The sequence below is a fragment of the Sciurus vulgaris genome, assembly GCF_902686455.1.
Source record: "Sciurus vulgaris genome assembly, chromosome: 13".
NCBI classification, from domain to species: Eukaryota; Metazoa; Chordata; class Mammalia; order Rodentia; family Sciuridae; genus Sciurus; species Sciurus vulgaris.
In genome coordinates this window covers 25,820,618-25,833,700 of record NC_136474.1, presented here as the reverse complement: position 1 = coordinate 25,833,700, position 13,083 = coordinate 25,820,618, and the positions used below count along the sequence as shown (strand labels likewise).

Below are 13,083 nucleotides of genomic sequence, written 5' to 3'. Positions count from 1 at the left end.
CCCCCATGGTTGTGGGAACCAGCTGGTCACAGGCTGGGCCTGTTCTGTTTCTTTGGCAGAGTGGGGGGGGGGGGGGGGGCTTTGTCATTGCTCTGTAACTGGACACAAGTCATGCCCTTCTGCATGGATGTGCTATTTCACAGATGGTGCGTCTCATGATGAAAATATGTAGAAAGAGATGGAGGTGGGGGAAGGAGGCGAGGGGGAAGAGGAGGGCAAGGGCCTCACTGGAGCCAACATGGACACAGCCTCTGGGTCCAGCCAAGTGCCAGGGACAGGCTGAGGTGACAGTTATGTGCACAATGTCCCCGTCCTGCAGGACACCATGTCACTCTCCACTTTAATGACAAACAGGGACGAGGTGGAGTCGTGGGAGGCACCTGCTCTAGGAACAGCTAAGCAGAGTCCAGGGCAGATCGCCCAGGGCACATCTGGGTTTGGGACACGGCTGTCTTGCAGGGAATCAAAGCCAAACTGGGAGGCTGAGGTCTGGCTGAAGCCCAGACATTCAAAATCCACTTGTCCGGGAACCTGGGCACCTTCCAGGATGCACCAACCACACTGGAATCACTGCACCGAGCTCTGACATCCCGTCACGTCCTGGCCATCCTGTGGCACCTGACCTCCCAGCTCTGCTCCCAAATCCCTCACGTCCTGCTCAGCACCAGGCGGCACAGGCTCCTTTGCAGAAGAAACGAGAGAACCTCGAGTACCTGCTCTTCCCGAGTCTACTGCACTACAGAAAGCCAGGAACTCCATCACAGTCCCTGCTCTTGCCACTGGCAGTCCTGATAGATGCTCCCTGCAAGGCCAGAACACTGTGGTACCTCCAGAACCTGTCAAACTCTCCTGCCCTTCCAAGAGGCTGCCTCCCGTCTCTATCACCCTGAGCCCAGTACCAATGGCCAGCACAGTGTCCCCAGAAAGGCAATCTCAGCAGAGGCCGTCAGCACCAAAGCTCAGCTCCCACAGCACACACAACAGGCAGGCAGCTCACTTAACCCTTACTATTTGCAATAAAAAGCATGGCGGGGGGGCTGCGAGAGCTATATCACATTAATGAATAGAAATGGTGCCCCTGAAATAAAGGCTAGGCAAGCCTGTGACCATCTGAACACAACACACAGTACACCTGGACCATTAAGTGTGAAAATGAACCTCTGCACATCACATCTGAACATCGCAAGTCACAGAGCTCCCTCCAGGAACTGCAGAGCTAACAGGTCTCCTCACAGCGCAGTTTCTGTGTCTGGGGCAGAGATGTGACCAGAGGCAAGCCAGGTGGGGGTAGGCTGGCCTGGGAACACAGACAGCTACTTGGCAGCATCTGGGGTGACAGTGCAGCCAGTCCCCTTGAGGAGCCAGCCTAGGCTCCAGCCCAAGAATAGGACGTCACACCCAACCTCACCCTCACCGTTCAACTTCAGTCATGGACTCAGGTCATTGCTCAAGGAAGGTGGAGTCCCAACCAGGCCACTGGCAGCCCTGGGAGGTACCTCTGCTCCAGGTCCTGGATGCTGAAGCCCTGCACTCCGGGGTACTTGTTTGGGTAGGGGGTTTGCCAGGAGCACCCCATCTTGCAGTTGTGACAAGGCCAGGGTGGCACAGACATACGACAGCCTAGGACCCCAGCAGGACCTTAGTTCACCCTGACCCCACAGCCACGTGGCAAACCCCAGGAGCTGCTCCATTCCACTTCACTACCTCCCAGGGTCATGGCTATAGGAAGCCTGACCTCACACGTGACCTAAACCTACTGCCCCATGGACCCCTCGTGTGTGCGGTCTTCAGGGTAGAGGAACAGAGGCGCCCTGACCCACCCGCTCAGCTTCCCCATCTGAGCACGGCCTCAAGGGCTGGCGGGCAACCTGTGCAGAGTGGCTCCCCTCCACCACCCCTAACCCCACCGGGGACACACCGAGCTCTCCTCACCAGAGGAGCAAGGAACCCCCAGCCTACGTACCGTGACTCGTGGACGTTTTCAACCCATGGGTTATGTTCAGTGAAAAGCTTATTTAAAAACAAATTAAAAGGGACAAAGACCTTTGAGGCAATGAGGAACCACTGGTTCATCTCCTCTCAGTTCTCCCACTAAATATTAGTGGCTCCTTTATTTCTAATGCATCACTTTCTTATCCTGCAAAACCAAGGCCCTTCTGGGCTCCTGTTCTGTGTGGTCTGCCACTCTGTGACTTTCTTGATTTTGTTGCTTCGGGTGCAGACTTTCATATCCTTCTTATCTATCTGTTTGATTTGTTGTCTAAATTAGTTCATCGTTTATAATCACCAGCACAGACACCTGCCTGTCTCCTGGCACGGAAGGCCCTGGCAGCCCTGGCAGGGTAAGACTCCCACTTCTGTGCCTCTGGAGGATCAGCTGCCCACAACGCCCAGCAAACAAGCCCTAACCTGACAAGGCCGTGACCATTCCCCTCTTGTCCACGATCTTTAATGGCCCCTTCTGGCACAGGGCAACACTGCCCAGTGGGACACACAGATTGTAGAAATGTTCTGTTTTTCAATACGAGAGCCACAGGGTCTGCATGGCATGAAGCACTTGAAATGTGGCCAGTGAGATTCAATTTTACATTTTAATTAAATTGATTAAGTTTCAAATTAATTCCAGTTGAGCCAGCACATGTGAGTTGTGACTACCATTTTGGATGGTGTGGGCCTAGAGAGCTAAGGCAGAATAATTCAGCCTGGCACTCATGGTGCTAAAACCTATCACATGCCCCTCCCATGCATTCCGCATAATTATTATTTCATCATTATTACCAGCTGGAGTCTGGGTGGCCCCTCTTTTCACCTGTGCCTGCCTGGACTGCCGCTTTTACTGTCTGTGCTGGTGGCTCCATCTCCTGCCCTTCCACCCAGCAGGCTCAAGGCCTGCTCCTGAGGCCCAGTCCTGCATCCCAGGAAGAAAGAGGCCACTCTTCCTCCCTTGCAGACAGCAGCATGGTGGCAGGGAGGGTGAAGGAGGGCTGAGACTGAGCTCTTCTATCACCTTTCTAGGTGGAAAAATACCAGATACCAAAAGAATCACCATTGGAGCAAATGTGGCAAGAATCCGGTCACAGCAAGCAGGGCCCTTCCTGAGGAGTCCCAGCCCAGGCTCACTCTATCCACGTTCATGGTGGGTTCCTCCCTCATGCTATTCTGCTTTCCTATGCAACAAAGGAGAATCCCAGCTTCTCCATCACTGTACACACACAATCGTGCAGCCAGGTCCCAATCCCCTTCTCAGGACTGCCCATGCTCCTGCCCTAGGCTGGCTCTTGCAGCTGGATGGCTCAACTCCTGCCAGAGAAACTCCCTGTGGGCAGCTTTCATTCCAATCTTTAGAATCTACAGGCCTCACCAGCCCCCCAAGCCTGCACCCCAGACTTGCCCATGGCCTGCCTGAGTCCACTTACGGGGCATGTCTGGCTACACAAGATACCCACGTATTACCATTTCCTGAGCCACTTCATCGGGGGTCTCCTTCTCCAAGTCAAAGGTGAACTCTATGGCGCCATTGTCCTTGGGTTTGCCCTTCAGTTTCTTGGGGTCTTCCACCCAGAGTCGCAGGGCAATGGTGGACTTCCTGCCATGGTCCTCCTCTGCGAGTTCCACTCTGACACCAGTGTCCTCTGCAAAGAAGGCGTGGCTCAGCAGGTCCTTGATCTCGTACCTGGAGGGAGAACAGCTCACAGGCAGGGGCTCGGGGACAAGGGGCTTCTCTGCCCAGGTTCCCTGCACGGTGCAAGCTTCCATGGGGGGCTGTGGCCATGCACTCACACATGATATTGCATGTGGGTATCAGGCTGCCACCCAATGCAGCTGGGCACTGGGCAGGCTGTGCCAGAAAGTTCTCTGAATTTACTACTTGGTGGGCCCTGAGGACAGCACCCAACAGCATCCATTTGCCTTCCTTAACTCCCAGGAGATGAGAAAATATTCAGATCAATATCTGAATTGATCTTACTGCATTTTAAGACTTCCTTCTCCTCCCTCATTATAAAAAGAAAATAGGATCATTTTTTTTTTCAGTCCATCCCCTATGCAGACAAAGCCCCTGCTGATGTGCACTGAGCTTTCAATCCCCACTTGGTTCTGGGCAGAACCAGAGGAGTCAGAACCCCACCCCAGGTACTCCCACCTAGTGCCAAGAGGGGGCTCAGAAGATGCAGAGAGAAGGGGAGGAGGCCAGGCAGGAAGGTGAGCAAGGATCTGTAGGACCCCAGGGGTCAGGGTCAGAACCATAATAAAAGGCTCCACCTGGGGAGCCAGGTGGGTCTGGTGGCTACCTGTTGCTATGGTGGCCACCTCCTGGCTCTGCATGGCTAGGCCACCCAAACAGGATCCCTAACCACTAACTCTGTTCTGCTTCTCCAGCACAAGTGCAGTCACACAGCATACCATGTTGTGGGTTTGGCTTTGTCTGGGTATCCTGTGTGGCCTCAAGCATTGGCCGCCCATCTCTCTTTCTGTTGTGTGAATGGTCCCCTAATTTGTTTTGCAGAAGAGGCTGAAAAGGCACCCCCTGCTCTCTGGCTGTGCAGCTGGGAAGGCTGGCCTTGCTCTGAGAGGGAAGCTGGCTTTTGGAGCAGCTCAAGGATCCACCTGAGGTGGATCAAAAATGGACTGAACAACTGGCTATATAAACTATACAGCCCAGAGCTCAGAATCAGAGGGAGGGGCTGAGGCAGATCTGGGAGCCCCAGGCACGAAGGCATTTGCTGAGGTTGTGGAAATGAACAAAACTTCTAGGGACAACTAGAGAAAAAGAAAAAAGGAGTAGAGGGAAGCCCCAGGCACTCAAACACTACAGGCTGGGACAGGAATGTGTTCCCAGACAGCAGAAAAGGACATGGGGCCGAGGGTTGCCCACCCCATCTCCCCAGCCTGGTGTCACTGTGGCCTGAGCCAATCCATCTGGACTCGGCAGTTCTCTCTTCCTAGACTGTGGCTCTAAACATCAGCTGGAGCGATTTCAGCTGGAGAAAGACCCAGAACCCAACACCGCACTGGAACTCACCTTTCCTCCTTGTTCTTGCAGATACACTCCCCAATAATCTCCTTGATTTCAGGATCATGCACCTTCTCAAAGCTGGCTGGCTTGATTCCCTGAGAAGGAGAAGGCAGAGTCACCTGACACCAGTCAGGAGCTGACAGGCGCCATCCCCTTACCATTGCAGAGAAATTGCCTCGAGGCATGACAGAAAAACCAGTATTGGGCTCACCCTGCTGAGACTACAAGGACACTGGACAAAATACACCAAATGGCCATGGATCAGACACAAGATGACAGGCAGTGCAGGATGTTGGGCTCAGAGGAAGGGACCTCTGGGGCCCCGCGCTCTCACAGCCTGGGGCAGTTCCCAGACCAAGGCCCAGAACCCAGCAGAGTCAGGGTCCCACTGAGTTTAGGGCAGAGTCAGAAATCAGGGAGGGTAAAGGAGGCCACAAAGTAGTCTGGAGAGGGTCTATGCAGAATCAAGAGCCTGAGTGTCTGTGTTTGGTCCTCTTGAGTCTTTACTTAGTGCCACACCACAAGTACAGAGTCAAGGCCTCAGGGTTGGATAGAAAACCACCAGGGAGCTGTAGGCAAAGCCATTCTCAGAGTTCCCACAGAGCAGAGATAATACAACATGTACAATGTACAGCGTGCAATCAAAAATTAGTAGATACCCTGGGAGGCAGAAAAATATGACCCCTGACCAGGCAGGAAAACTGGTCAACAGAAATGAGAGAGGGGTGCAACCGACAGACAAGGAGGTCAAAAGTTACTGGAGCTATGTGCAAACCGTTAAAGGAAAATGTGCATTACAAGGAAAAGAAACGATGGAATTATAAAACTAAAAAGGAGGGGGGAACCAGAAATGAAAAAACATGACATCTGAATTAAAGGTTTCACAGGAGCAGATTAACCACAAATCAGACAGGGCAGAAGGAAAGACGTGGCAGTAAGGTATATCGGGCACGAGGCGCAGAGAGAGGCATGGTCGCAGAGTTGTGGTCTGTTCTGCTCATTTCAGATTTGGGACACTATAGCAAGGTTGAAATAGGCACATGACACATAAAACTCAGAGAACAGGATGGGGGTTGGGACAGAAAAAATACTTGAGGAAATGCTAGCCAAAGATTTTCCAACTTTGATGAAAACTCTGTGCCCACAGATGAAGGACACTCCAGCCCCAGGCAGGACACAAAGCAGAACAGGGAAGAGATCAGAGAGTTGTGTGAAGCCACGGAGATCCACTCTGAAATCTCTGTCCCCCCTGCGGGAAGCCTGGTTTCCTACCATTTAGGTCTCTGTCTGGAGGACACCTTCTCCAGCTACCTTGTATCTGTCAAAGTGTGTGGCAGCCGCCATAGACACTAGCGGCAGCCTCACACCCAGGTGGATGGCCCCAACCCCCATCTCCACAGTGACCATCATCCCGGCAACAACACCAAACGCAGCTTCCACCTGTGCTGCAGAATTTGACACTGGGGTTGACACCTCAAATATAGCAGTCAGTTTCTGGAAAGGTGTTGATCAGAGCTTGGCTGCGGAGCCTCCCCTGAGTGGAGCCTCTGGGGCCTCCCACACCAGCTGCCCCGTCATCTGGGAGGAAGAACCGCAGCGACGGGGTAGGTTTGATGCTTCCCGCAGAGCCAAGCCTTTGTAACCACACCTGGGATTCCTCCCCACAACCCCTCCTTGAGGGGGCAAGAGTGCTATTTGTGGTCACTGCTGCTGGCTGCGGGCCAGGCCAGGAGACTTTCAGGCAGAGGGGCAGGGGAAGATGGGGCCAGACTGAGGCTGGTCACTCCTTGGCCAGCCAATGCTCATGTGCTCTTGTGCAGAGGGACCATACGTGCAGCCCTGCAACAGAAACAGAATCTCAGAAGCAGCCCTGTAGGGTTCATCTGCAATCTGCTGTGGGCTCTTGGGTGCAGGGTAGGGGAAAACTAATTCAAAAATATTTTAAAACACTGAGGGCCTCAACTATCACAACAGGATTTAGCCATCAAAAGCCTTGTTCTGTTTTTCGGTTTTTTTTTTGTTTTGTTTTGTTTTGTTTTGTTTTTGTAATTTAAAGAACATAAAGCATAGATTTTCCCAGACACTGAGGCAGGGAGGGAAAGAAAACGCGAGATGGGTGGAAGAGAGGTACCCACAGAGCTCAGCTGCTGGAGCCCCCAGCTAGGCACAGACATGCGAGTGAAGGGCCTCACAGACCCCAGCCTGCAGTGTCCACTAGCCCAGAGTCAGGAGCACATCCAGCCCTGAACCTGGGACACTTCCAGGCCCCATTCCCGAGAATGAACCACCACCCATCACAGTACAAATCAGAAGCCCAGGGACCCCTCCCCAGACCCTCACCAGCACCCACCAACAATCAGCAAATGGAGCCCAAACCTCCCTCTGCAGCCCACCCTTGCCTCCCTGAGGAACTCTGCACCAGCATGTGGGTTTCCATGCCAGGCCCGAGAGACCTGCCAGCCAAGGACTCTCCACCACCCCTGCCCACAGCACACACCAGAGGCACTCAGGACAACCAAGTGACTGCTAATTTAGAACTAGCAGCCAAAAGAGAAAGGCAGCGACCCTCTAAGCAAGGGGCCAGTCGCAGGGCAAGTTGGCTCAGGGCAAGTTGAACCACCTTCCAGCCACCCAGGTGCCCAGAGTTGCATGGACAAGCAACATGCCCAGCCTGGGCTGCTCTGGCCGTGTGCTCCCAGGCCGAAGCAGAGGCAGGGAGGACTCCAGGGACAGCAACAGCCCGTGGCCAAGGTCAGGACTGCGCTGCAGTCCTCCTGCCCGCCCCAGCACAAGGACGGGACAGCATGGGAATCAGCACAGAGAAGCCCTCGCCGCTCCACCTCCACATGTTCTGTTTTCATTCCCTCGTCCAGCGGGGCCGCCGCAGAGGGAGAACAAGGCCCATCTGTTTGTGCAGCTGAAGCCGCCCGATCAACTCAAAAATCACAGGGACAGCAAAACAGGGATTAAGGTTCCCAGGCTGTCCAGTGCTGACAGCCACCCAGAGATCGCTTGACTAGGGTGACAGTTTGGTGAAAAGGAAAACAAACTGTGGTTCCAAAATAAAGAAGATGGGGAAGCAAGCAGCTCTGGGGCAGCAGGGCAGGCAGAGCCTCGGCCTCTTGCACCTCAGTTTCCCTGCCATCCTGGGTCTCCCAATGCTGCATGTGTGACAGACACTGTGAGGCCAGGCACCAGCCTGATCATTCCCAGCACTTCTGCTAGGAGACAAGCCTCAGTGTCCCCATCTGTAGGGTGGCCACACTCTCTCCTTTCCTTACATGTTACTGCGGGGACTTTCCGAAGGCCCACAGAGCCAGCCGAGGCTGTGGCCCACACCCACTGCCACACCCTTATTAACAAAGCGCCGAATGGACTCACACAGGTGACCTTGCGGTAGATCTGGGCAGCGTTCTGGCACTCCGAGTACGGGTACTCCGAGGTGGCCATCTCCAGCATGCACATCCCGAAGGCGTAGACGTCAACGGACTCATCGTAGTGTTCCTCGTACATCTCGGGCGCCATGAACTCGGGCGTACCTATGCCAGGAGCAACAGACGCAGCGGTCAGGTGGCCACAGCCCGAGAGCGCCAGGAGCCAGGAGCCAGTGCCCAGGAGCCCCTCCACCTCTCGGGGCCACCCAGCCTCCTCCCCTTTGGTCCCATGGCACTCTCAGGACACCCAGCCCCACCAGGTCCGTCCTGGCCCCCAGGATTCAAACAGGAATGCTCTACAAAAAGCTTCTAAAAGGTCCACCTGGAGCTCCCTAATCCCAGCATAGTGTACGCACTGCTCAGAGCTGAGAGACCATGACCTCCCGGGGACACAGCCCTACCCTGGGCACACCCCTCACTTGTGGGTGGATATCGTGCTCCTGAGAACAGGCTCCACAATGGCCAGCACCCACATACTCCAGAACAGACAAATACTTGGTGGTCACCACAGCTGGTGCATCTTGTAACTGCAAAATCCCAGGAGGCCCTGAGTATTCCCGGCCAGGTGTGCTGGACACACCCTGCAAAGAGTGCCACGCAGCTCCTGTGACTCTCATGGCAAAAGACAGCAAAAGAGCAACCACCTGACCCGTACCGCAGAGCCCTTAAGATGGGAACTGCTCAGCGTACTAAACATCAACGAGCAAAACCGTGTTTGCACTGAGTCTTTAAGGATACAGAAACGTAGGGTAGGCTCATAAAACAAGCGGCTCCAGGCCTCACCTGTGAGAAAAGGGTTCACAGCCAGAGGGTTCTGCCAGTTGGGGGAGGTGGGGTATAATATTTGATTTTTTTTTTTTTTTTTTACTTATTTCTGGTATTTCTGGGTTTTCCTTTTTTTTTTTTTTTTTTTTTTTTTTTCTGGGTTTTCAATTTTTCCTTAACATTTTGCTCTAATAATCACAAAAACATTTTATTAAAACAGGTCCAACTTAAGTGTTGTGCTGAATGTAATGAAACAGGATCAAAGACATCAGAGTAAGGCTGCTTTGAAGGTCTATATGTTTGTTGGATTTGGAAGATTTTTCATAACATTCTAGTTTTTTTTTTTTTTTTTTTTAAACAGAAGCAAACTCATACAAACCAACTAATTGCAGTAAAAAGCACATGAGGGGGTTTCTCTTACACGTTGTCTCAATTTTCAAAAACATTAACATTTTGGGTAAAAGTGGGGGAAATAAGAATGTATGTTTAAGTTTACGTGAGGGAATACAGAACTCTAGAAGATTCCATCAGAAATAACAGGGGTGGAATGGAGTCGGAGGCACCTGGCACTGGAATTTTGATCCTCTTGGGTTTTTGAACCACATGGTTATACTGAAAATGTTTTTGCACTGCCAATTAAGTTGATATTTGTACGTTTCCTTCCATCCCTAAGCCTGGCACAGAGTAGTGCATGTGCTGCCTCGGCAGGAAGCAGAGACGCCACAAAAGCCACAGCAGGGCCGTCACAGACAGCAGTGGCCTGAGCGCTGGCTCAGAGCCCGGGCTGGTGACAATGTGAACACCTGCTCTCAGGCCCCTCCCTCCCCTGCAGATTGAGGGGCTCTCACCTATCGCCTGGGCCTGGACCATCTCAGTCCCTGAGGCCCACCGCGGTGCAACTAGCACTCAGGAGATGTGGCGGCTAACTCAGCAGGAAGCCCCACAATGCAGGAAGGAAGGGCCTGCTCTATGGGGCCACTTCAACTGCCCACAAGGCCATCCACACTAACAGAGCCCCGTGACACCAGCTGCCAGGGGCTGTGTGGGGCAACACACAGAGGTGGCAGAGAAAAACCACAACCAGGCCCTTTCCTGCTGCAGGAGCCGGCCAAAAGGCTCAGGGGGCGGATCCCAAGGCCTCGGCCTGGCCACCTCTACCACAGGACCACGGGGAGGAGCGTGAGGGGAGCCTTGTTGCCAGGGCTGCTGGAAGAAAGCCAGGAGATGCGCTGGCCACACCCTGACACCTTGGGGACCCCACAGCACCAGGGCCTCCAAGAAGGCAGCATGGTCCTTGGTCTCCTTTGAGATCCAAAAGAGTCGAGCCCCACGTTCTTCAACGGAACACCCCAAGGCCCGATGGCCTGGCTCCAGGGAATGGGCTGTGGGGGTGGGGGAGGGGCTGGACCTAGCTGTGGACCCCGACGCTGCCTGATAGACACACTTGGACACTGGTACACTCAACTCTTTTCCTTTCTCCCACACGGCAGCCATTTAAACCAAATTTTAGAAACAGCATGTATGTGCACGGGCATGTGTGCTCACACACATGTGTGTCCCGTGCACAGTCCCACTCACTGTCCTGCTTTGTGCTTCGCCATCAGCAGCAGGGCCACTCACAAGGGGCCCATGCCCACAGACCCCTTACACACCTTCCACACCCCCAGGGCCCTTCAATTGAGGCTTTGCATCCAGTGAAGACTTCAGGTGTCATCTCCCCTCCCCGAACCCAACTGTGGCCGTGGGACCAGGCACTGGAGACCCTGCCTGGAGCAGCCCCCTCCCTGCTCCCTCCTGCAGAAGGCAGGCAAAGGGATGGCCCACAGCCTTTCTTCTGCTTTTGAACAGAGTAGTGGCTGCGGCTCCGTGGCTGTGAGGCGGCCGTGCTGGGCCTGGCAGAAATGAGGCAAGGAAGGACCCACTCCAGCCTTACCACCCTGCGCTAGGATCTGCCTCCGCTATGGAGAACGAAGCCCTAATCCGTAGCCCCAGTGTCCTCATGGTTTATGTTAAAACAAAATCAAACGAACATAATTGGGCCTCGCCCATCTTCCCACTGGACAAGCAGAACCTACCTCCCTCTCTCCCAGCAAGATGGACAATGGGAGACACTCGCTGGGGGTCCTGACAGCCTGGCACCCCTAAGTGCTTATCTGTAGTGGCCACAAGGTGCCCAACAGCCCTCTCCCACCCCTACCTGGCACATTAGCCATCCAGGCCTACACTCGGCTCTTTCTAGAATAACCATCCTCAGTTCTCAGCCTCCTCCTCAGCTCACTCTCTCCGGGCTTGGTTCCATCATCACTGCCTCCAGGAAGCTCAACAGGTAAGTCAGGCACCTCGGCAGCCACAGGGCTCTGCACCCCACATGGCCACCTACTCAGGGGTAGACACCCTGAGACAGGACTGCATCCCTGCACCCCCACCCGGCCTGGTCCAGCACATACAAACCAACAACACACACATGGTGAGGTGCGAGACCCCCTGCAATCAAACCCCGTTGGTGACATCTGGCTCACAGCACACGAAGTCAGACGGAGACCAGGGTGACAGAACAGAAGGGTAATGGTGTTGAGGGTGGCACTCAGGAGTGAGGGCAATGCCTCCCTGAAACCATAAGCTCTCCTAGAGCAGCCAGAGGACCACAGACCCCTCACCTGCCGACACGTGCCACAGCTAAGGACAAACCTAGGCCTGCCGGGAACCCTGATGGCCAGGGCAGAACCAGGTCCACAGCACCAACTGCCCCCATCAGTGTTCTGGACACACAAACTAGTGGCGGGCCTCCTGAGAAGAGGGGGCCTGTGGCCTGAGGCTGTCCTCCCAACAGGATGCCAGACTCCAGGAGGGCTTGGCCCATTTGCCGCTGGTGCAGGCACATTGGTGGGCTGCCTGAGCTGACACCACTCACAGGCAGGGGGACCCTATAATAGACCCGGGGCAGAGATGCCATTCACAGGACTGGGAGTCCCCACCTGCCCGCAGCCCCTTACGCAGCTGTTGGCCCCTTGCTGAGGACAGTCCTCTCCACCCAGCAACCAGGGAAGTCCTACTAATGGAACCTCGTTCTCCATGAGCAGAAGCAGCCAAGGACGCTGTTGGTCCCAGCCCTTCTAGTCCAGCTGAGCAGAAGCGGGGGTGACAAGGGATATATGCTGCAGCATTGTGCCACTGTGGGGCACAGGGCATCACTGTGCCTGCCAGAGACACCCAGCCTCCTTCTCAACTGCTTCACGCCATCCAAACTGGCAATGTGAAACCATTCCCAAGAGAGCAACGAGCTCTTGGGTCAGCGGAAGCCCAGGACCCGCTGGCGCCCCAGCTTCCTCCAGTAGGACGTACTTTGTCCCAAAAGTTTACCTCTGAGGCAAGTCATCAAGAGTAGTCTCCTGCCCCCTCACAGCCCAGGGTCTGAGACCAGGAGTCACTTCCAAGACTAAAATTGTCAAACCTGCCTAGAAACTACCCAGAGGTCCCAGTGCTTGCCCCCTCCAGGACGGAAAACAGATCCTCCCCTGTATCACCCAATTCCCGAACAGAGAAGCTGAGATCTGTGTCAGTCTCTGCTTCCTACCACTCAGCTCTCCTGGGCCTCCAGAGACCTTGTGCCCAAAGGGCCACCGCCTAGGCAGTGTGTCTGCCCCTGGTGTCACATTCCAAACACACTACTCCAACAAAAGCAATTCCTAGAGATTGTCAAGGGCTTCATTTTCCCCAAATAAGCCACGTTCTATTCCCAAATGTGCAGGAAAAGCATGAACTCACTAAGCCCAGAGAGCAACCACTCACTGTCCTGCTGTGTGGTCAGCCCTCCTGCAGGAAGGGCATGCTAGGCTCCATGAACACAGACCTAGTTCACTCTCCCAGTCT

At 54.3% G+C, this 13,083-nt stretch overlaps 1 protein-coding gene across 9 annotated transcripts in view; it reads right to left on the bottom strand.

The window, feature by feature from the left end:
* The window catches only part of WNK2 (WNK lysine deficient protein kinase 2), a 121,185-nt gene that overhangs the window by 66,376 nt on the left and 41,726 nt on the right, over positions 1–13,083 (bottom strand). For all 9 annotated transcript variants that reach the window (XM_079109053.1, XM_079109054.1, XM_079109055.1 and 6 more), the window contains exons 5-7: positions 8,396–8,553; positions 5,021–5,109; positions 3,454–3,673 (exon numbers count right to left, since the gene is read on the bottom strand). In XM_079109053.1, coding sequence (XP_078965179.1) covers positions 3,454–3,673; positions 5,021–5,109; positions 8,396–8,553 — 467 coding nt within the window. The remainder of the gene's footprint in view (positions 1–3,453; positions 3,674–5,020; positions 5,110–8,395; positions 8,554–13,083) is intronic.